This window comes from Triturus cristatus, chromosome 6 (assembly GCF_964204655.1).
Source record: "Triturus cristatus chromosome 6, aTriCri1.1, whole genome shotgun sequence".
Taxonomy (NCBI): domain Eukaryota; kingdom Metazoa; phylum Chordata; class Amphibia; order Caudata; family Salamandridae; genus Triturus; species Triturus cristatus.
In genome coordinates this window covers 1,845,283,271-1,845,304,743 of record NC_140589.1, presented here as the reverse complement: position 1 = coordinate 1,845,304,743, position 21,473 = coordinate 1,845,283,271, and the positions used below count along the sequence as shown (strand labels likewise).

Sequence of the window (21,473 nt, the reverse complement as noted above, 5' to 3'; positions counted from 1 at the left end):
AATAGTTCTGAAATGCACTTTTGGATATACATTCGGATGGCTTTCCCACCAGAGGATAGAGTCAAGCACATTTAACAAACCATTTCTGAGAATGAATGTTACCTGGGAGGTGGCATCTCCTAGGACTGGTGTACTCTTTCATCTCCTGCCGTACTTGACTGGTGTACTCTTGCATAGGTCGTACTTCCTGAGGTGGAAGCCGGGAAGCGTTTCCTTTTAATACTTATTGAAACTGTATTGCGTGATACTCTATCCTCATTGCATGTATTCTGTGCATTTTATTCTGTTTTAAAAATTATACTTGTGTTGCTCTCAGCTACTGCCCTACCTGCATCTTGAGCCCGCCCTGCTTCCATCGCTCGTTGCTTCCCCATACCCGTCGCGCTTTCGCCGGCGGCTGGGCTTGCACCGACCAGCGGGGCCGCCATCTTGTGTGAGGGGGCAAACTCGCGCTCTAGTCCTTTGAGCCTGCTGGGCATAAAACTCCGATGTTAGCGCAAGCGCGCAGCGGACGCGCGCAGCAGGCGCGCCGGCAGCGCGCCAAAGGCGCGCTAAAGGCAAGCCCGTCTGCGCCCGTCCGCGACCGACCGGGGCAGGGGCCAGGACCCGCTGTTCAGCATTTTAAATACTCCTCAAGCGAATTATGCACTTTCCGCTACCCTTGGCCCATTAAGCCACGACTAAAGCAGGAGCTTCTTTCTTGTGGAATCCTGTCCTCCGGCTCCCTCTTACCTCCTCCATTGCCTAGCACAGACCCTTCTGTTCCCCTCCCTACCACCCCTAACCCCCCCACCCTAACAAACAGTTGTTGAATTTTTATTACCTAAACACTCGATCCCTCCCTAAACACCAATCAGAAATTTTCTATTTACTTGACACTCTAAAACCCGACGTACTCCTTCTTTCCGAAACATGGCTTACGGATGATTCTCTCCCAGATATCTTGGCAGCCATCCCCACAGGTTACTACATATTGCAGACCAACAGACCTGCCGGGCGCCACGGCGGTGGTGTGGCTGCAATCATCCACCATCAGCTACAGTTTACCACCTTAAATATCACTGCCATTCCTTCCGTTGAGGCACTCATTATTAAACTTGATTCCTCCTCAGCTTCTTTGACCTGTGCCTTATTCTATCGGCCTCCCCTTTCTATGCCCTCTTTTCCTCAGTTAGCTGGAGATCTCATTTCTCACCTCATAATAAATAATCCCAATCTTCTGATAATAGGCGACTTTAACTACTGGCCCTCTGACCCTAATGAGACCTCTTTCTCCCGAGAATTCACTGACCTCCTCGGGGGCCTCAACTGTACCCAGCACATCCACACTGCTACTCACATCAAAGGACACCGCCTCGACCAGTTATGGACAGTCAATATATCCATTTTTTCCCTAGCTATCTCCCCCTGTCCCTGGTCGGACCATTATTCCATCCAATTCTCCTTAGATTTGCCTAGTTTAGCAAAATCCTCCACCCCGGATAAAATTTTAACCAGGAACTGGAGTCGCGTCAACAAAGAGAAGTTCTGTTCCTTACTTTCTACCTCCCTGCCTAAGGTGACGGACTGTCTCAAGGACCAAGAAACTGCTATTCATAACTGGCTTTGCGCTGCCAGCAATATCGTCGCCCCCTGCAAGTTCTCCATAGTTAAGCGTCCTCATGACGCTCAGCGGTGGTTTACAGAAGATCTTAAAACTAAGAAACTCTCTCTCAGACAGGCAGAACGCAGGTGGAGACGTAACTATTCTTCTACCACCAAAGATACTTTCACTAAGCTGCTAGCTGACTATAAAAAAGCCATCTTCGCAGCTAAATCTGCCTACTTCTCAAATAAAATCACTAATTCATCAACTAAAACCAAAGACATCTTCTCCATTGTCAACGAACTATCCTTACCTGACAGGGTGACCCTTAAACCAGCACCTACCCAGGCCCTTTGCGATGCCCTTAATAATTTCTTTACCCAGAAAATTATCACTATTAAGCAAAGCATTCCTCTGACCCCCGTTCGTTCGGCTTTGGGGATCTCACCCAAAAACACTCAGTTTCTCAATCTAATCCCTCCGATTTCCAAGGAAAATTTCTTCTCACTGTTAAAAAAGGTCAGCTCGGGCTCCCCTCTGGACCCCTGTCCCCCCTCATTTCTCCGAGAAGCGTTTCTCTCATGCCCTGACCTTCCGCTTGCATTTCTCAATAACTCTTTAGAAACAGGGGTTGTCCCTGCCTCTTTTAAAGTAGCAGAGGTCTTACCCATTCTGAAGAAGCCTCAGGCAGATCCTACCAACCTAAGTAATTATCGCCCCATTTCTCTCCTCCCTTACCTGAGTAAGATTTTGGAGGCTCATGTCACACAATGCCTCAGTTCTTTCATTGAACGCTCATTCTTTCTCGATCCCCATCAGGCCGGATTCAGGCCTGCACATTCCACCGAGCAGGTCATACTTGCCGTGATGAACGAGCTCCGTAGGGGTGCGGACCACAATCTCTCCCAAGCCCTTGTTCTTTTAGATCTATCGGCCGCCTTTGACACGGTCGATCATAACCTTCTGATCGACCGTGTCCGTGATGCTGGCATTCAGGGCACGGCCTTAAAATGGATTTCTTCCTTTTTAGGAGACCGTTCGCAGGCTGTTCGTTTGGCCACCTTTTCTGCCATGAAGACCCCTTTAACCTGTGGTGTTCCACAGGGTTCGTCTCTCTCGCCCTTACTTTTTAACCTATACATGGTCCCTCTTATCCACTCGCTCCGCAATTTCGAAGTGGTTTGCTTCAATTATGCAGACGACCTTCAACTGGTCTTCAATATTAACTCCTCTACTGCGTCCATTTCCAGCTTTCAAGCTACTCTATGCTTTATCAGGGATTGGATGAATATCAGCCAACTCAAGCTCAACCCTGATCAGACCGAGCTTGTTTTGACCGGCCCCTCAAATCCCTGGAACAACAATTTCTGGCACCCCACGCTAGGAAATCCTCCTTTACCTTCTAAATCGGTCAAAAGCCTTGGAGTGATCATCAGTAGCGATCTGTCCATGAAGCCCCAGATTGGAGCAGTTACATCTTCATGCTTCTTTCACTTACGCAGAATTCGTAAGATTGCCAGATTTCTTACCTCTGAGGCCCTTACTGTAGTTCTCTTGGCCCTGGTCATTTCACGGATAGACTATGCCAACTCCCTTTATGTTGGCATCCCCCTCTATCAACTTCACCGACTCCAGTTGGTCCAGAATCAGGCTGCCCGCCTCATCACTCACCAATCACGTACCCAACACGTCCGTCCTCTGCTGAAACTTCTTCATTGGCTCCCGGTTGACAAACGTTGTCTGTTTAAACTGGGCTGCACTATCTTCAAAACCCTTACCTGTAATGCGCCTGCTTTCATTTCTTCTCTAATTTCTCGCTACTCCCCCACCCGTGCACTCCGATCGTCACACTCCAACTTTCTCACCCCCTCTCGTTTCAAGCGGAAAAAACACGGCGGACTTTCTTTTTCTTTTCTGGCACCGCAGATGTGGAACTCCCTTCCTTTGGACCTCAGACTTGAAACCTCCCTGCCGCATTTCAGATCTCTTCTCAAGACCTTTCTTTTTGTCCAAGCTTACCAGTAACCTCCTGATCTAGTACATCTTTGCCATAGCGCCATGAAACCTCTGGGTGTACGTGCGCTTTAGAAATAACTTTAACATAACATAACATAACAACCATTTCTGAGAATGAATGTTACCTGGGAGGTGGCATCTCCTAGGACTGGTGTACTCTTTCATCTCCTAGGACTGGTGTACTCTTTCATCTTCTAGGACTTGTGTACTCTTTCATCTCCTAGGACTGGTGTACTCTTTCATCTCCTAGGACTGGTGTACTCTTTCATCTCCTAGGACTGGTGTACTCTTTCATCTCCTAGGACTGGTGTACTCTTTCATCTCCTAGGACTGGTGTACTTTCATTTCATAGGACTGGTGTACTATTTCAGCTTTTGGGGCAGTTGAGATCCTTGTAGTGGGCCATCAATTAATAGTTTCTCACCGCTATGGGAGTCTTACAAAAGATAAGGAAATAGAGTAGGAGTATTGTTTGTGATGAATTTTACATCTTACCACAGATTTCTTATTGACTACCTCTTGGTAAATTACCTTGTGGGATGTGGTTTGCCCATCTATAGTTATGTGGCTGAGGTTATGTGGCTCCGTTTATTTGTGTGGACTGATGTTGATGACAAAGTTGATATTACTGTACAAGTTACTATTTCATTTCAGCTACTAGCGCTCTCGCTGCTGTACTGAGTATTTAGTTAGTATGTCATCACTTTATTTATTTCTCCAAGAACGTATACCCCTTGAACCAGCACATGTAGTTATGCTCACTTGGAAATTTTGATGAAAGTAGTAGAAGTTCCAGAGAATGAAACGTTTAATCTAACATATCAAAAATACCACTGAACCACTCATGTAAGACTTCTCCTGCACCTCCAAATACTTACTTGATCCCTGCTTCAGGGAAATAACAAAGTTTATCAGAAGTTTGCTCTCCTTGACATTCAAATCTGCCACCTAGAGAACAAAGTCAAAATTCTTTATTTTACTCACTGGAGGGATCCGTCAGTAGCTTTAGCTTGGGTGATGGAATAGAATTTCTCTTTGTAGGTCACCCTCAAAACACAGGTTGTCTAATGACTGAAGCCTTAATTTTTTAGTGCCCTTGGTACTTTGCTCATATCTGCAAAGCTATTCTACACAATGATGTGCCCGTGATCTTGTCAGGAAAAATGCTACTCTTACTCCTATATCAGATTTAATATTTCAACTAAAACAAATCACAAAACAGTAAACCCACAAGATGATGGAAGGGATGTGTGAAATAATCTCAGCCATTAGCGCATAAACCATCCAGTCCATTTTTGACCTACTGGGTATGGTCAAATGTGCCACTAGAACCAAGCTGTATCCAACTGAAGATGCCCAACTAGGCCAAACACTGTCTTTGGTTGGTTGCGTTCTGGTTCAAGGAGGAGCTGGCTTGGCTGTTCACCAGCTCCGGTCGAACTGTTCCTTTTGGAGCATATTCAAGGCTGATTGCAGTATGGCTGGTCTAATTTCATGTGGCATGGTGGACAACAAAACAATGGACTGAAATGTGGCTGTGAGTAATTACCATTAGTGAATTACCAATTCAACGTTCTTTAATATTCCGCATTGCGATGCCATGAGTGCCAAGCGTATGTATGCCCAGGCGTGGGTCCTGTACTCATTCTTTGACTGGAACCAAGCAGCACCCAACTAAAGAGGTTCAACTAGGCTGAAACGGGTCTTGGATTGTGTATGTTGCAGTTCAAAGAGGACCTGGCTTGGTAGTTCGAGCTGGATTGTTTATATTGGAGCACCATCGAGGCTTGCCTGCATATTTCTGGGTATAATTTGACGTGGCATTGTGGACAAAATAACAATGGACTGGGAAGCAGCCTTGAGTTCCAGTGGCTGAGATTAATTCAAGTATTCCATTCATCACGTTTTTTTATTCCTCCGTTCCACATTCAGCCGGACAGATGGCAGTGAATTCAGTGACTTTGTGTGCAGCACTACCACATCAGCAAAAGTTTGTTTTTAAATATTCCATACAAGACCCATCACCTCCACGGCTTTACCCAGTGCTTGCCAGTATGAGGACCACAAACTCACATATAAAGGCCCCTCTCTTTTTGCTCCTCTCTACCCGAAATGCTGCACCCCACTTTTGGAGCCCATTACCACTAGACAAGGTAGACCTGAAGGGGTCTTGGTAACCTCGGAGGGGCATAATGTAAAGATGTTTTAACAAGCAGATTTTTTTTTATAGCTCACCCACCAATCCCTTGACATATGGCCATATGGCATTTAGATGGATTCCCTGCCTGAAGAATTCTATGAAGATTGCTGTATTTAGAGAATTTTGTTAAGAAAAGAGAAGCTAGCCCATTCTGCCGGAATCTTTGTTTGCCCTGGCCAATTCGGATCTTCAACAAGAAGATCTGGAGGCTATGACAATGCCAGAACTAAAAGCCAATATAGAATTAATTGTGCTTCAGATCATTACGAACTTCGTTTTTTAATACAAAAGGGAATCTATGATGTTATTGTCTCTTCTTCTGTGATATTGAATATAGTTTATGGCGTACGTCGATTATTTTGATTAATTAGAATGAATAGATTATTGTTAACAATAGTCACAGAGGCTTGGCAGAAACTAAATACCAATCATAGGCTTGTTGATTTATGTGATAATAGAGTTCAAGATTTTGACCACGTTGTTTTTACCTGGTCAACACCACACTTTGTGTTGTCAAATTGTAAATCCTCTTTTTATGAGATATGGTATTTTTTATGTGGCAAGGGCTTATCAATTTTAATGCATCCTAAAATTGAAATTATATGTTTTAGGATTTTTAAAGTGTTTTAGGTTTCCCTATATGTATTGAAATGGATAATAGTGTTTGTTAATATATTTTTGTACGCGTGGATCCTATTCAAGTTGTAGATTCATTAAACTATATTTACAATGCAAGAAGTTTAGGTATTTAGTGATGATTTGGGGTTTAAAAATAACATTTGTAACCTTTAATAATGCCTACAGGTGTCATAATTTAAAGATGAATGAATAAGAAAAACTACCTCTTGCCTCCTTCTATCCAGTGACCAGAGAGAGGGTAGCAATGAAACCAAACCTAGACTTCTAAGGGGAAGCATTTCAGAGAAGAAACATACAGAAATCAATTGAAACTGTTTTACAAAATCAACTAAAGTTGAACTTTTAAAATACGTAAACATTACTCCGGGTTGAAATGATTCTGCGCAACACTGTTGAGTTGGAAATGAATACATAGATCTGTAACGTGAGCTCCAGAGCTACAACAAAGAGACAGAAAACCACTTCGCAATGACAGTGTAGACCAGTGACTTTTTGTCCTCACTTGAGATTCAGCAGGGTGTTGCTCAGTTTTTGGTGAAACACGCACATTGTTTATCTGACTTCAGCTCTCCCTGAACATTCTGTTTTTTAGAGCGACTGCTTTCTTGGAGACCCTGGAAATGTCCCTGGAAACAGAGGCGATGTGGAAGACTCTCAGTAAACTTGCACTGGAGTCGAGGCACCTGCACATTGCTGAGAGGTAATATTAGGAATAGCTAAAGTAGTCTGGCTTGTCCTCCGCCTGCAATGCTAGTGTCATTTTAGCAGGCCTCACACACACAAATGTGTCTCCATATTCTGTGCATCTTCTGCAGCACGATGAGGGGGTGTTTTTAGCTATTCCCAAATGAGGTTTGGCTAGAAGCAAATTCCTGGGTGCATGGAGCGATTCCTGAGGGTAGAGGCTAGATTATGAAATTTATAGCATGTTGTCTCACAAATGCAGTTTTTAAGGTTATGACCTGTCGGAAACAGAAAGCTTGGAGGTGCATGCGATGGAGGTGCATGCGATAAGCAAGGCAGGTGGCCTATATTCTGGTCTTTTGAGCCTGGCCTCTTTGCAGTTTCCAAATCAGCTTCTAACTGATTGGAAGTTTTGTCATCTCTGAGCCAGGCGGCTAATTGATGTAACCACAACAAATTTCCAGTTTAATGGAACAAAGTCAGACATATTAGGCCTTCCGCTACATTAGCCATTGCATCTCACTCAGCTCAGACAGCTGCCTTTTGTTTGGTTTTAAGGGATTGGCATTGTACACGTTTTTGTGCCTTTTCTTTGACTGATTTTATTTTGTGCAAGGCTACAGTTTCTTCAGTTCTCCCCAGCATGCCTTCACCTGTGAACGGACTGGCAGCTCTACTTTAAAGTCTGATTGATTGGTTCTTATATATGGTGAAACTGCATGCTGTGCTGATAGATTTTGGGTTCCATGGTAGATGGCATGTTTCCATTCCTTGTGCCAGTCTGAGTTAAGTGTCCAGATCCATAACTTGTGCCTGTGCTACACTGTTTAGTAGCATGTTGACCTCTTCGATGGCACATTTGAGTGTATAATAGTATCATTGTGACTGTAACAGAACCCTGTGTGAGCCAAAGCTAAGACTGACATCTGCAAGTCTCTTGCACTTCTGCTCTGTGTCTGGTGCTTCACCTGAGATGCAGAAAGGGGAAAACACTTGTGCCAACAGGCATACAAACTGGCATAGACTCCATAGATAGACTGTCATGTAGAGCATGTATATGCCCAAGGAGAATAAACCCTGCCTGGTCCGGATCTATGATGCCGGGCATCAGGGGATTGATTGAGCCGATGGCATAGGATGCTAGCAAACAGGAGGTATGAGCTGCACTGCTGTGGATCTTTCCTGGGCTTGGAGATGACTGAAATGGAAGCTTGGAGCATCGAATCTGTGAATGTGCCCCTTTCGGCGAAGGAGTTAAATAGACGAGTGAGTATGGGGGCGAGATCCGAGCAGCACGTTTCATAAATGCCGCACCAAACCCGTCAGGTCCCGGTGACTTCAAAGGTTTCCGGCGAATAATCACTAAAATCACTTCTTCAATGCGTATGGGCCTGTCTAGTGCTTCGGGTTCTGGGGTAATCGCAGCCGACTCTAAGTATGCCTGTGGGTCCCACAGGCAAGGAGAATCGCGTGAGTAAAGTTCAGCATAGTAGGCCTGGAATGGGTCTGTGATGCTATTCATGGTGACCACTTCTGCTCCGGAGGCTGTCCGGACTGACTTAACTGCCTGCGCAAATTGCTTACTGCAGAGGTGATGCGCAAGCGTACGGCCTCCTTTTGTTAGTACCCATGTAGTATTTATGTTTTAAACTTAACATTGCGTGTTCATCTCTATCCAGATCGAGGCTTTTAAGTTGAAGGCGCACTCTCTCGAGTTGCCTCCAAAGCCGGGGCGCCTCGGTGCTTTTATGTTTAGATTCCAGTTCAAGCACCCATGTCTCTGGAGAAGAGAATGCCCCCTCCTCCCCCCTTCTTCCACTTCCTCGATGACCAGAATTGCTGTGGAAACCTTAGAGTGCATTCTGTGTGTATCTTTTGGAAGTAAGTGTGTCTCCTGAAGCAGACATATGTCTCGCTGTATGTGCACCAGCAAGGAAAGCACCGCCGATCTTTTGATGGGGTTGTTGAGGCCTTGAACATTGAGGCTAATTATATACCGGGATCAAAAGGAAGGAAGAAAGACTTAAAACTTTGGGCAAGTGCCAGCCTGATCATCCTTGTGGTGCTAGTGGTACACAGTGGAAGGGAGATTCTATCATGTGTTCAGGTGCATGGAGGACTAAAGAACAGAGCAACTAAAAACGTTAACGTATGTGAGATAAGCATAGCCCATCCTAGAAGTAAGGTCAGTACAAAGGAGAACAGCCGAGTTGGCAACAGCATTTAGCTTTGATGTTCTTGCCCCCACCAAACTGAAATAACCTATCAACCCAAAAAGTTTGTGTGATGCCTCAGTAGGAGGGTCAGCTTCTTCTCCCCCCACACCAGAAAGGGGCTGCAGCACCGCCAACCATTCTTTAACAATTATGTCCAGATCAGGGCGGAGGCGATCAAAACTGGATATGTGTCGCAGTCTTTGGTGGTTTCTGTCTGGGGCCTTGTTTTCCACCGGGGATCGACGGGGGGCCTGATCGCCAAGATCTAGGTTGAGAATCTTACAAGTTTCGGCAATGGAGTGTAGTTGATGGAGTTTGCAGAATATAAGGAGAAATGGGTGGTTCCATGAGTAGGCGATGCCCGCTGCTCGCAGATGAGTCACGGGCCAAAAGTCCTTCCTCTTCTGTAAAGTGCTTGCTGCAAGGTCTTGAAAGAGTTGCGGAGATAGTCCCTGATAGTCCCTGAATTGCAGCTTATTGGCCTCTCGGGCTACCTTGAGTATAGCTTCTTTTACTTTGAAACCGTGCACACAGACCATAATATCTGCAGAAAGAAGGGCAGGCTGGCGGGGCTGGGGGGGGTGGCATACCCTATGACACCAGTCAAATTTAACAACGCTTTCTGCTGTGGTGCCCAAGACGAGCAAAACAGGACCTGGACATAGCCCTCAAGGTCCGAGCCCTCCACGCTTGTTGGGACCCACGGCTGCGGATGTTATTCCGCCTGGACCTGTTTTAAGGTCTTCTGCATGAGCTGGCAAATCGATCTGTTGGTCTTGTAGTCGGATAACTTCCTGTTGGAGGGCTTCAATTTCTTTGTCTCTGGCAACCACACTCTCGCCAACGGTGTTGACATCTCGACGCACCGCTCTGAGCTCCATTTGCAGATCTGTTTTTACAGCCCAAAGATCTTCTCGCAATGAGGTGAACAAAGCCTCCAGGAATTCACGAGTCACTGGACTGGGCTCCATCTCCTCCGCCGATGGTTTCTGCTCCCCCAGTTGTTCTTTGTCCCCTTGGGAATCACCAGTGCTCTTCAGGTGCAGGTCACGGACGGAACAATCCTTTTTCGCTTTGGCTGACGCCATTGTTGCTCACCTATCACCCCGAGAGCAGCAGGGTGATGCCGAGCGTGCTGGTAGAGTCCAGTCGCTGCCCCGGTCGGAGAATCGCAGGGTGTCAAATCGATGTGCCTCAGGGGGGTGGGAGGCCGGGCCCCCGATACGATTGAGTAAGGAAGAGGGTGCAGTGATCGGAGAGCTCAGGGGTCAGTTGTGAACTGTGAAGCTGGATCTGTGCCGGTCCAGGTCCCGCGCTGCTAGGTAACTTCTCAGTGCCTCAATCCTGGTGAAATCTGTCAGGCCATCACTCCCATTGTGTGCTATTGTGCCCTCTTTGCGACGTGGGGGCCACTTAAAGTGGAAGGGCCAGTAGCTATGATCTGCGCTCCCAACCTTGAACTCCCCATCGGCCTCCAGTGCAGGCCCTACGGGCCTCTGCTAAGCTGTGTGCAATCAGTCCACTCCCGAGCTCGCTGCTCATGCCCTGACCCCCGACGAGGCCCCTTCCCCCCAGCTCCTCACCTCCTCTGCCAGCGCTGTGCTCCGATGGGCGCCACTTCTTGCCAGCGAATGGGTGCCAATGCAACCATAGTGCTCCAACCCGTTACGCTAGACTGCTTGCTCCTTCTCCTCAAATCCGGCAATAAACGCTGGATGCTGTTCCCGCGCTCTGCTGTCCCTGGCACCGATTGCTCGTACCAGGGGATGGGGGGGGGGGCGCACTCAATTCTCGCACTCCCCAGGGTCCGCTGTGGGGAGACTCTCCAGAGGCCAATAATTCCAAAGCCTCTGCGGGAGGGGCAACGTGCTCTCCGCGAGCAGGCTATCTCCAGGCAGGCCGCTCTCACCTCCGGGCCTGCCTGGAGATAGCCTGCCATACAAGCCCTTCTCGACGTGCTGACATCAGTTTTCTACTGTAAAACGTTTTTTTTCTTTTCGCCACAACGCGGAGTCCCTCGAAAACTATGAGTGTGGGAACAGTGTGCCAAAAAAGATAAAAAAAGCTTTAAAACAACAAAGACAAGAATTGGAAAATGAGAAACATCACAATACATGTGAAAGAAACTCTTCCCCCTCCCCCCCCCCCCCCCCCCCCCCCCCAAGTAACTGAGGGAAGAGAGCAAGTACTCGCCCCCAGAAACAGTCTTGCAGTAGCAAAGAGCCATACCTCTGTGAGGCAAAATATTTATGGATATGAATGCCATGGTAAACGACAAGCAGTCTGCAACCACATGACTGTTAAGGCAACAAGACTGTAATCGCAGGACTGGTAGGGCACCTGACAATATTTCTGCAACAACAGATTATACGCACTACATGTGACCAATTGACTGTAGCACAGTCAATAGACTCCAACTAATGGAGAAAAGGTCTCAGGGAGGGGAGGAGGGAGCAGGAATGGACCAATCTCCACACTGGAAAAGAACCAGAGTGCAAGAGCGTGGATGGAGACATTAGCCCACCACCGAGAGCGAGAATACGTGGGGAAGCAACAGGTATACAGAAAAGGACATCATGACCTGGAAAGGTTGTGAAGTATACAAAACACGCAAGAAAACAGAGATCACTGGTAGAAAGACCAGTGGGTAAGAACCCAACCTGAAAAGGTCCTCGAAGAGCGGGGAGGATGGGTGGGCATTAAAGAATCTGCGGCTAAACTGTGCCTCTACCAGATACCTAGTTAATGAAGGTAAGTAACTTGTTTATCTGATAGAGACATCTAGCCGCAGATTCCTTAACTTAGAATAGATACCAAAGCTATACCCCCCTTGGAGGAGGGTCTGCGACTGAAACCCACCAAGTTCTAAAGAGAACTATTTCGTCAAAAGATTGACTAAAATAGGTGGGGGCAGCAAGTGCAAGCAAGGCTGGCACTAGACCCATGAAGCTCTGCAAGGGAGCGGTAACAAGGAAAGACAATGGTACACAGTCCGTCAGAGGATAGTACAAGTGCACAGTGCACAATGAAAATCCGTAAGCTGCTGTAATCAGAATAAACAGTCTAACTGTGCACAGAATCCCATGGATCTGCAAAACCAAAGAAAGTCCCAGAGAAGGACAAAACAGCTAGAGAGTCATGTTGTACAAAATGAGCATGCACCACAGTGGATGCCAGGAATGATGGGTGTACAGACAGATGGCAATCTGTAGAGATGTACAAAAAACAATGACTACAAGAAAATACATGTATGTGGGTAATAGGATACACCTAAGCAGACAGTGTGAACTGTGGAAACCACACCACACATATGCCAAGTGCAACAAAAGTAGAATCGACAGAACCCACACAATCGGAGGCTGTCCGCTGACTGATAACCTGTAGTCCTCCTGACCAACTATACCCGAAGGTTCAGAGGGTAGGGATACCGGCATAAATAGGGCACACAACGAAGGCTCACTCATAAGGAGAGAGAGAATCTGGGGCTAAGAAGCCCAGGATACTGCAACCTGGAAGAAACAAGTATGTGTGCCGTCAAACAGTGCGTATAGATGAAATGAGATATAATTATATATATCTATAATAAACCTACATATCTCTCCCTCTCTCTCTCTCTCTCTCGCTCTCTCTCTCTCTCTCTCTCTCTCTCTTTCGCTCTCTCTCTCTCTCTCTCTCTCTCTCTCTCTCTCTCTCTCTCTCTCTTCGCTCTCGCTCTCTCTTTCGCTCTCGCTCTCTCTTTCGCTCTCGCTCTCGCTCTCTCTCTCTCTCTCTCTCTCGCTCTCGCTATATATATACATATATATATATATACACACACACACATACATATGTTTTGTTTTGTTTATTTTTATTTTTTTAAAGCAAAGATGGTCGAAGAGCATACCCAAGACCAATACAGGAGCCCACACAATGGGTACCCACAGCACTGATGTGGACTATAGCAGGACATAACACTCCACAACACAATTAGGCATATATACATACAGTCAGAAATATGTATATGGAACCTCATACAGACACTGCATAAATGATCATGAGCATCCCTGCACTGGGAAACTGCTAAGGATGACATCGGCAGAGGTCAGGAGCCTAGGGCCTGAGCCCCCGCTGGGCAAGGAGCAGAGGGACCCGAGTCCCTGACTGAGAAGGGGCAGAGAAACCTGTGTCCCTGCCTGGGAAGTGCGTAGGACAAAGAGGTTGGGGGCAAGACAGTGTGCAAAAGCAACACGTCTGGCATAGGATCAACTGCCGATGCACACAAACCCAAAGAGAGTCTGAGTCATGAGGAAAGACCACGGCAGAAGCACTTCTCACCACCAGAGATGAAAGATGTGGAATAGAACGCAACCAACACTGTGGCTCAGTTCGGATGAGCAGGCACCAGTACCTGTGAACGTATGTGTACCACCATACTGTATCAGAACTGAATCAGGAAAAGAGACTGTTCAGAGGCAGGAGGGAAGGACGGACTAATCGTAAAATACAAACCTGTAAGCTCCAGAAAGAGCTACGTCACCCTTGAGAAGACGCACAGCAGTGGACAGCCGTAACACGAGAAGCCTACAGCGTAAATTGTAGGAAAATTCGCTACAGGGAAAGAACAGAACAAACCCCAAGAGGACCTCGCGGGATCCTCAGGCAGGGCCTACGCCATCCAGGATGAACAGACCTGGAACATTGAATACACCATCTAGGAAGAGCTCTTCCTGTCATCCAGGAAGAACAGACCTGGAGCATCGAACACACACCACTCAGGAAGAACACTTCCTGTTGCAAGGCAGAATGGTTATACAATAACCAACGAATTCCCCAAATAGGGTATGTCACATCCCTACAAAAAGTACTGTAATACCGCTTAAGACTAGCTCCTAGACAGAGGAGTCAAAAAATAAGGGCAGAAACAGTTGGTCAGCAGTGCAGTCCGTCTGGGAAATAACAGCTTGAACCCAGAGATGGATACCAAGGAAAAGCAATACTGCAACCAACGCAACAAGATCAGAAGTCTGTAACAAGGACTATGAATAACGTAATCACGGAAAACCAGACATGAGACGCTTGACTGCAGAGTCTGCATGACTTTCAAAAAGGTGCGCCCCATCAAAGGCAACTCTTGAAGACGCTCCTGAACATTTGCAGGGAAACTACCATCACGCAGCCAAGCATGGCGACGCAGAGCCACTGACCTGGCCATAGCCCGACCCACAGAGTCCGTGGTGTCCATGGCTGACTTGATGGTAAACTGTGCCAGTTCACGACCATCGTAGAGAATCCGAACCCGATCAGCCCAAAGGCCTTCTGGAGAGATGGAAGGAGGTGCTCAACTGAGTCCCACAGGGCGAAAGTAGCTCATGCAAACACGCAGGACATGTTCAAAGACTGAAGGCCTGAGCTCGTGAACGCAAATACGTCCCGGCCACATGTCTCCAACCATCGCGACTCCTTAGTGGGTGGAATTAATGGAGAAGAGGAAGAGGAGGAGGACAATGAGACTGAGGCTGCCTGGACGACCAGCCCTTGAGCCCTAGGGTGGAGGGACAAACAGACAGGGTCATCTGGAGCCAGGCAATGATGATGTGCAATAGCACGATCCACATGGTCTCCCGATGAGGGCCTCGTCCAAGCCCTTAGAAGACGGTTGAACATGACTCGCCAAAAGGCAGCAAGGGCTCCACATCCACGTTTCCCTGGTGGAGCAAGTCCAGCAAGGGATCAGAAGGCAGAGAGACTGATGGAGGCTTGGCCTGTAAGATGTCCGCAGCTTTGTGAACAGCTCTCTCAAACGCTGCTAGCTCCGTGGCAATCCTAGGTGGCGACAGCAGGTCATCAGTAGAAGATGGCTCCAGGCTAACACGTCCACCAAACTGCAAAGACTCTGCTGGCCGAGGAGGACCAAGACCCTACTAGCGCTCCACAGGCACAAGTTCTGACTCGACATCCACCGCGATGGGAGACTGCGGAGTGGAACAGCGTTGACTCAGAGTTAAGCTCGCCGCTGCAGCAACAGCAGACGTCACCGCAGGGAGCCCAACAGGGCTGTGCTCTGATGCAGCAGGTGGACTGCAGCCCGAAGTCTGACTGAGAAGTCCCTCCAGACTGTTTTCCGACATCGCAGCGATTCAGGAACCAGAGTCCGGTCACTCGAGTGGCGCTAATGGCGAACCCGCCTGCAAATTTCCGGTCTGAGTCCCTTCCCACTCTGTGGGGCCCAAAGGCGTGTCAGGGAGAGGGGGTGCAAAGTCTGAAAATAGGCTTCTATCTGGGTCCTAGTCGTCCCAGCCCCAGGAAATGGTGGGTAGGTGGGGATCGACTTTTGAGGGGCCGTGTACGGTGAAGACCGGGCGCAGCGGGCCCCGATGTCATGACTCCCTGAGGCCGACGACCTCCGCGACGTTTTCTTGTGCTTACCTTTGGAAGGTGAGCGCCGTCCGAGAATGACTCCGTGACCTGCCCCGAACAGGAGCCCCAGCTTGAGATGGAGACCGGCGACGCTTGGACTCCGAACGGGACAACTGGGCAGACAACAATTTCATCTGACTTTCCCGTAGGGACTTCAGCTGCCGACAGGTGTTGCACTCTTCTGCGTCGTGGTGCTCTCCCAAGCACCACATACAGATTGCGGGCGGATCCGTCGCTGACATGTGCCGCACACAGTTCTCGCACAACTTGAAGCCCGAAGGCATCGCACACTGTTCCCAGATGCAAAAAGGCTTCGGTAAGGCCTAAAAACCAAAACCGGCCAGAGGAACCGCTTCTCCTGGATCAGCGTTGTAGACGCGGAAAAGAAGGAAACTGAAGTCAGCGCGCCAGGAGGGGCTTATATGGCTCCACTGACGTCATATCCGTGGACGACGTCAGGGCGGAGCCAGGCGACACCGTCCCCAGGCGTGCAGAGGTACTACTGAAGAATCTCCAGATGCAGACGGGCGCCTGGGGGATATTCTAAATTAAGGAACCTGCTGCTAGACTGTGTCTCTACCAGATACATTGTTACCGAGGGTAAGTAACTTGTTCTTTTAGAACTGTTTTTATTGTTTTCGTTACAGGTACAGCATATACATTTGATTTGTATATAAATCTATCCTAGCACAATGGCGGTCCATGACATCATTGAATTCTCCTCCTATTAAGTGAACACATGATCCTGCCTGCAGGAGGATGTCTGAGTTTTTCTAAAGTGTTTGCCTGTAGGCGTGGGGGTACGTAGACACTAATCAGCGTGATATCTCTTCTGTCCCAGATCCCTTTTACAGCCACATATGTCCCACTGGGGTCTATGCATGTGCGTTCTACTCAAAATAGTGAAGATTTCCTAATTAAGATTGCGACTTCCCAGGCACCTGTGGAGAAACCTGCGTGTGCCAACGTTTTATATGCCCCCCTACCCAGGAATCTACACTGCGTTCCCTTCAAGTGAGTTTCTTGGAAGAATATCACCTTGGGCTTCAGTCGTTTAATGAGTGCTGCTAATAAGCCTCTCTTCACCTTGTTTCCCAGTCCGTTTACGTTCCAGGACATGACAGTAACTACCGTGATCATGTATCACTTGGTTGCTGGCTTGGATATCTAACGGCATGTTTTAGTATGTTTCCTATGTGCCCTAATTCTCTGTTGAGCTCTTGTTTGGACATGCTGCCTATCTTCAACTTTAACCTAACAAATTGTTTCCCACTTCCCCAACTCCTCTCCCGCCCAGCCCCCCCAACTACGCCCACGCACCTTCCCCTCTGGGTCAACATGACCAACTGTGTCTTGGATGGTTTGGAGAGGTCCGTTGCCCACCCTCCCTCAAACTTCAGTGTGTTCCTATCGCTCTGTCCCTGCGATTCAGCAGTAGATATTAACTTTGATTGTAGAATAACTTTTGGCTCTACTTTGAATCCCTTGTTTTGTATCAAGAGAGTCGCTGTATGAGAGGTGGAGCAAGATAGGGAGAACAAAGAAGAGAGCAACAAAAAGGAAGAAGGCAAAAAAAAACACACACAAGGGGGAGAACCGCCTAACGCCCGCTTACTGTCCCTTCGGCCTTCGATTGGCCCAAAATTGTTCATCCTTCCTCGTTGCCATCTTATCGTATCGGTGGCAGGTTTTCATGCGCCGTTGTGCCGGGATCTGGTTCCTCCAGGTGGGTGATGTTTTGTAGTAGCGAGTGGTCACTGTCGGAGTCAGTCGAAGGTCTTAAAAAACTTTTCCCCATTTCTATCCTGTGGTTGATTTTCGTCAGAGTCTGAGACCTGAATTGCAGTTTCTGTGGTTCTTCTTCTTCTGAACGGGGTGGCTCTAGTTGACTCGCCTGAACGTCCCGAGCTGCATTTCAATTTTAGCCTTTGTGATCTGGGCCTACTCTCCAATGCGGGGACCCCCTTTGACAGTGCCATGTGATCTCTTGGTTGCTGTTTGATTGGGCATTCATCTATCCAATTCAATACCATCTCTGGTGTTTGGAAGAAGAACATTTTGGTTTGGAACATTAATTTGACTGGGAAAAGTAGCATATACTGAATCTGGAGGTTTCGTAGTTTTTCTTTGACCGAGTCGAATGTTCTCCGCTGTTTTTGCACCTCTCTCTCGAGCAATCCGGGAACACCCTTATTTTGGTGTTAGCAGTTCGACTCTCTCCCATCCGTCGCATCTCGCAGAGTATGCGGTCCCGATCTTGATAGTTCAGGAAACACGCGATTAAGAGTTGGGGGGGGGGGGGGGGGGGCGGTTCGGGGGGGAGGTTGCTCCAGCTGGGGGTCTCTGACCTGATATCCTGTGGGCTCTTTCGATCATGAAACATGAGGAGAACTGTGCATTTGGTGGTGAGTCCATGAGCCATTTTCGCAGAGAAGCTCCCGCATCTGATCCTTCAATGCTTCCGGAAAGTCAATGAATCGCAGGTTATTTCTGCACAAGCGATTTTTGGCATCATCGACCTTCTAGGCTACTTCTTTCATGGCGGCCGATAAAGACGTCACCTCCTTTCGCAAGGTGTGGGAAGTGTCTTCTACCTCCGATATTGTTGCTCTGCTAGCGTGACTTTTTCAGAGATGTTACAGAGGTCTTGTCTCAATAGGTTGACATCGGTACAGATTTTGTCAATCTTGCCCTCTAGTGCTTCTCTAGAAGATTAAATTGCTTGCAGTAGTACTGTATTGACGGGCACCTCCACTGTCGCCCCTACCCGGCTCGCACACCAGACCCCTCTGCCTGCGTCCACGTGGCAGACCGGGCTCACAGCAGATCTCCGTCTTATGTTCTCTACGGCATCCCGGCCACTAGGTCATGTGGGTCTTTGGTCAGCTGCTCAGCCAGGGTGTGCAGTTTCTCTCGACCACAAAGGCCATCCTGGCCTACGTTTGGTTTCTCAGGCTCAGGGCCTCTTGGGGGTAGGAGTGCCTCAGCAAGAAATCCCGAGTCTCTTTCCCCATGGGTCTTTTTTCAGATTCAGAGCTCCCACCCTCTTTTGCGTCCGGCTCTTCAGGTCGGCACCATGGAACGGGAGAGGACCATCATTGTCGCTCGCCGCTTGGTAGCTAAGTCGGCCCTCTCGTGCTACTAATTGGTGCGGGCCTTTTTCAGGTTGGACCATGGGGGATATTCCTCCTTTCGGCTCCCCGGGCCCCCAGAATCTCACAGTTTCGACGATCCGCCCGGACGGGCACCCGCTCTCCGCCTGACTATGAGCAGAGGAGAGGATGGAAGGGAGGCCCAGGCTGATGTCCTCAGGCCGAATCCTCAGAGTGAATTTTGAAAATCGTTTTAGGAGGATGAAGATAAGTGAATCCACTATTTCAAAAAAGAAATAAATCAAGACTTCAAGGTAATGTTTTTATTACGCTTAACACATTTCTGTGCCTTCTACGCTTGTATTGATTTTGTGATGGGTAACTAGTGCTTATAGAAATGAACCCAAATCTCTGTTTCTTTCCTTATAGAATAATGTACATCCAGTATGTAAATAATCAAGACTATTGAATATCACATGGAGGTTCTGTGGCATCTAAGAACTCTTCAGCAGTCTGGGGCTTCAGTGTCCTGGAATCCCATAGAGCCCTGAAACATTATTGTACATATTTTATTTTATTTGTACCTGGACTTGTCTTGAGAGACACTCAGCATTCATATTTTAGATGTGTGTCAACATGTTCTGAACTCTGAATTTCTATATCCTGGAATGCTTTACTTTGTGACTGCTTATGTCTGATTTATTTTCTTGCATCTAATCCTTGTGGGGTATTCTGATAATTCCATGTTTGCCACACACTATTTTCCAGGTGCTTTGCTGCTTTAGGGGATGTTGCCAAGGCTCGATTTCTCAATGAGACCAACGCCATAGCAGATCTTGCAGCCAAAGAATATGTAAGTTTATGAAGCTTTCTTTTTTTAGTGTGTAAAACCTAAAGAAGATTTATTTTCGTTAGAACACTTATACAGGATATCTGATTGTGGATTTAGCTCACTTAGGCTATGAAAGAGAAGTGGCCAGGTTCTTTGGGAATTCTTTGTGAATTCCAGATCATTGTCACTGGGGCAAATAGCTTATTGAAGGTAGTTTCATTGGTTAGCATAAGGTATGGTGACTCATTACTTGGTTTCATGGGGAAAACAGGATCCTGCTGGTCGGTATGTGTGGTGAAGAGGACAATAAGAAAGGCTCCGTTTATAGAATGAAGTGCCTTATGGACTGTATGTAAGCTATAAATTCCTTAAGGTTTCTTCTGGTGAAACACTGAAGAATCATGAGCACATATTTCATAATCCAGCTCCAGTTTGTGAGAGGTTGGCCATGGCATTTAACTAAGCTGCAGACAGTTAAACAAACAAATGGGTACGTCAAGGTAAATATTCTTAGATGATGACATACGCTACAGTTACCTAAAGAGATGATGGTAAACAAAAATGGAAACATTGTTGTGCTATCCCTGCTTCCAGACTGCTGGGAATTGTTAGTACACTGTGGTCGGTACCTACAGACCTCTCAAAAAAACAATGTCACTTTACATTTTTGTTTGGTTTTACCAATGAATAAGTGCCATCTGCAAACCTACCCCTTTCCCTACCCATGCAACGTCACTGGTCCTCTTTTAGGACCTGGCACCTATCACAGGAAGCAAGATGTCCGATGCATCCAATCAATTATGGAGTGGATTTTTTTGTTGTGTCCTAATTACTGTTGTTTTATGCTTTTTCTATTTTCAATTATACTTTTCTTTTAAAAATGGCCTTTTCCCCCTTTGCTGTTCTTCCTGTTTAAAATGAACTTTAAGCAAGACATTAGGTTCCGCAACATTTCATAGTGGTTAACCTGCAGAAAGCCACTGTTTTGTGCCTAGGAAACTACTTTTTATGCTTAAATCTGTTTTTATTGTTGCATAAGAAAATAAAGAAGCAGAGAAACTCAATAAAGCTGTGACACCTCAAAGGTTCAACTTCACCCTGAAAAGTAGCAACATTCTCAATAAACTCCCCCTGTTCCTCCTCCCCACCCCCCTCAACATTCTCCCTCCCGGGTGCTCATGCAGCCTCAAACTAAAAGAGAGATTGTGTTTTAGCAGAGGTTTACATAGACTGATTGTCAGAGTAGCTCATTCTGCTTGACTAGTCAGTCAAAGCAACCTCCGATATCTGGGACAGGTCAATTCTGTAAGCTCCTGGGAGAGGAGCGTGATAAATGGTTGGCAGATATCCCAGTATGCATCCCCTTGCTGCGTGAGTGTCAAAGAGAGCCTCTCCATCCCCAGGAGATGCCAAACACGGTGTAGCCAATTCTGCCGGGACAGCACCTTGTCTGTTCCCCAATAGGCTAAAATTGATAGGTGTGCCGCTCCCAATGCCAAAGCTATATGTCTGTCCCTTCGGGGTTTAAGTGGGATTGTGAGTGGGTTGAAAAGTCCCAATATGATATATGAAGGGAATCTGGGTAGCCGAGTTTAAAAGTGAGTGTCAGTGTCAGTCAGGATCTCATTCCAAAACTGTGTTAGTCAAGGGCATTCCCACAGGATATATACCAAAGTTCCAGGTGAGTCACAATGCCTCCAGCACCTGTCAGTATGCGCTGGATTCCCTCTATGCATGCAGACTGGGGTTAGGTACCAGTACGTGGCAATTTTCATTGCAGTCTCTATGCTGGAGGTGTTAGACGCTGTGTGTC

General features: G+C 47.3%; 1 protein-coding gene across 2 annotated transcripts in view; it reads left to right on the top strand.

Annotated features, from left to right (window-relative positions):
* IFT172 (intraflagellar transport 172) overlaps positions 1–21,473 on the top strand; it is a 1,173,227-nt gene that overhangs the window by 445,316 nt on the left and 706,438 nt on the right. Inside the window, exons 18-19 of one of the 2 annotated variants that reach the window (XM_085613307.1) lie at positions 7,033–7,140; positions 19,597–19,681. In XM_085613307.1, coding sequence (XP_085469433.1) covers positions 7,033–7,140; positions 19,597–19,681 — 193 coding nt within the window. The remainder of the gene's footprint in view (positions 1–7,032; positions 7,141–19,596; positions 19,682–21,473) is intronic. The other variant, XM_085613308.1, reaches the window with a different exon arrangement.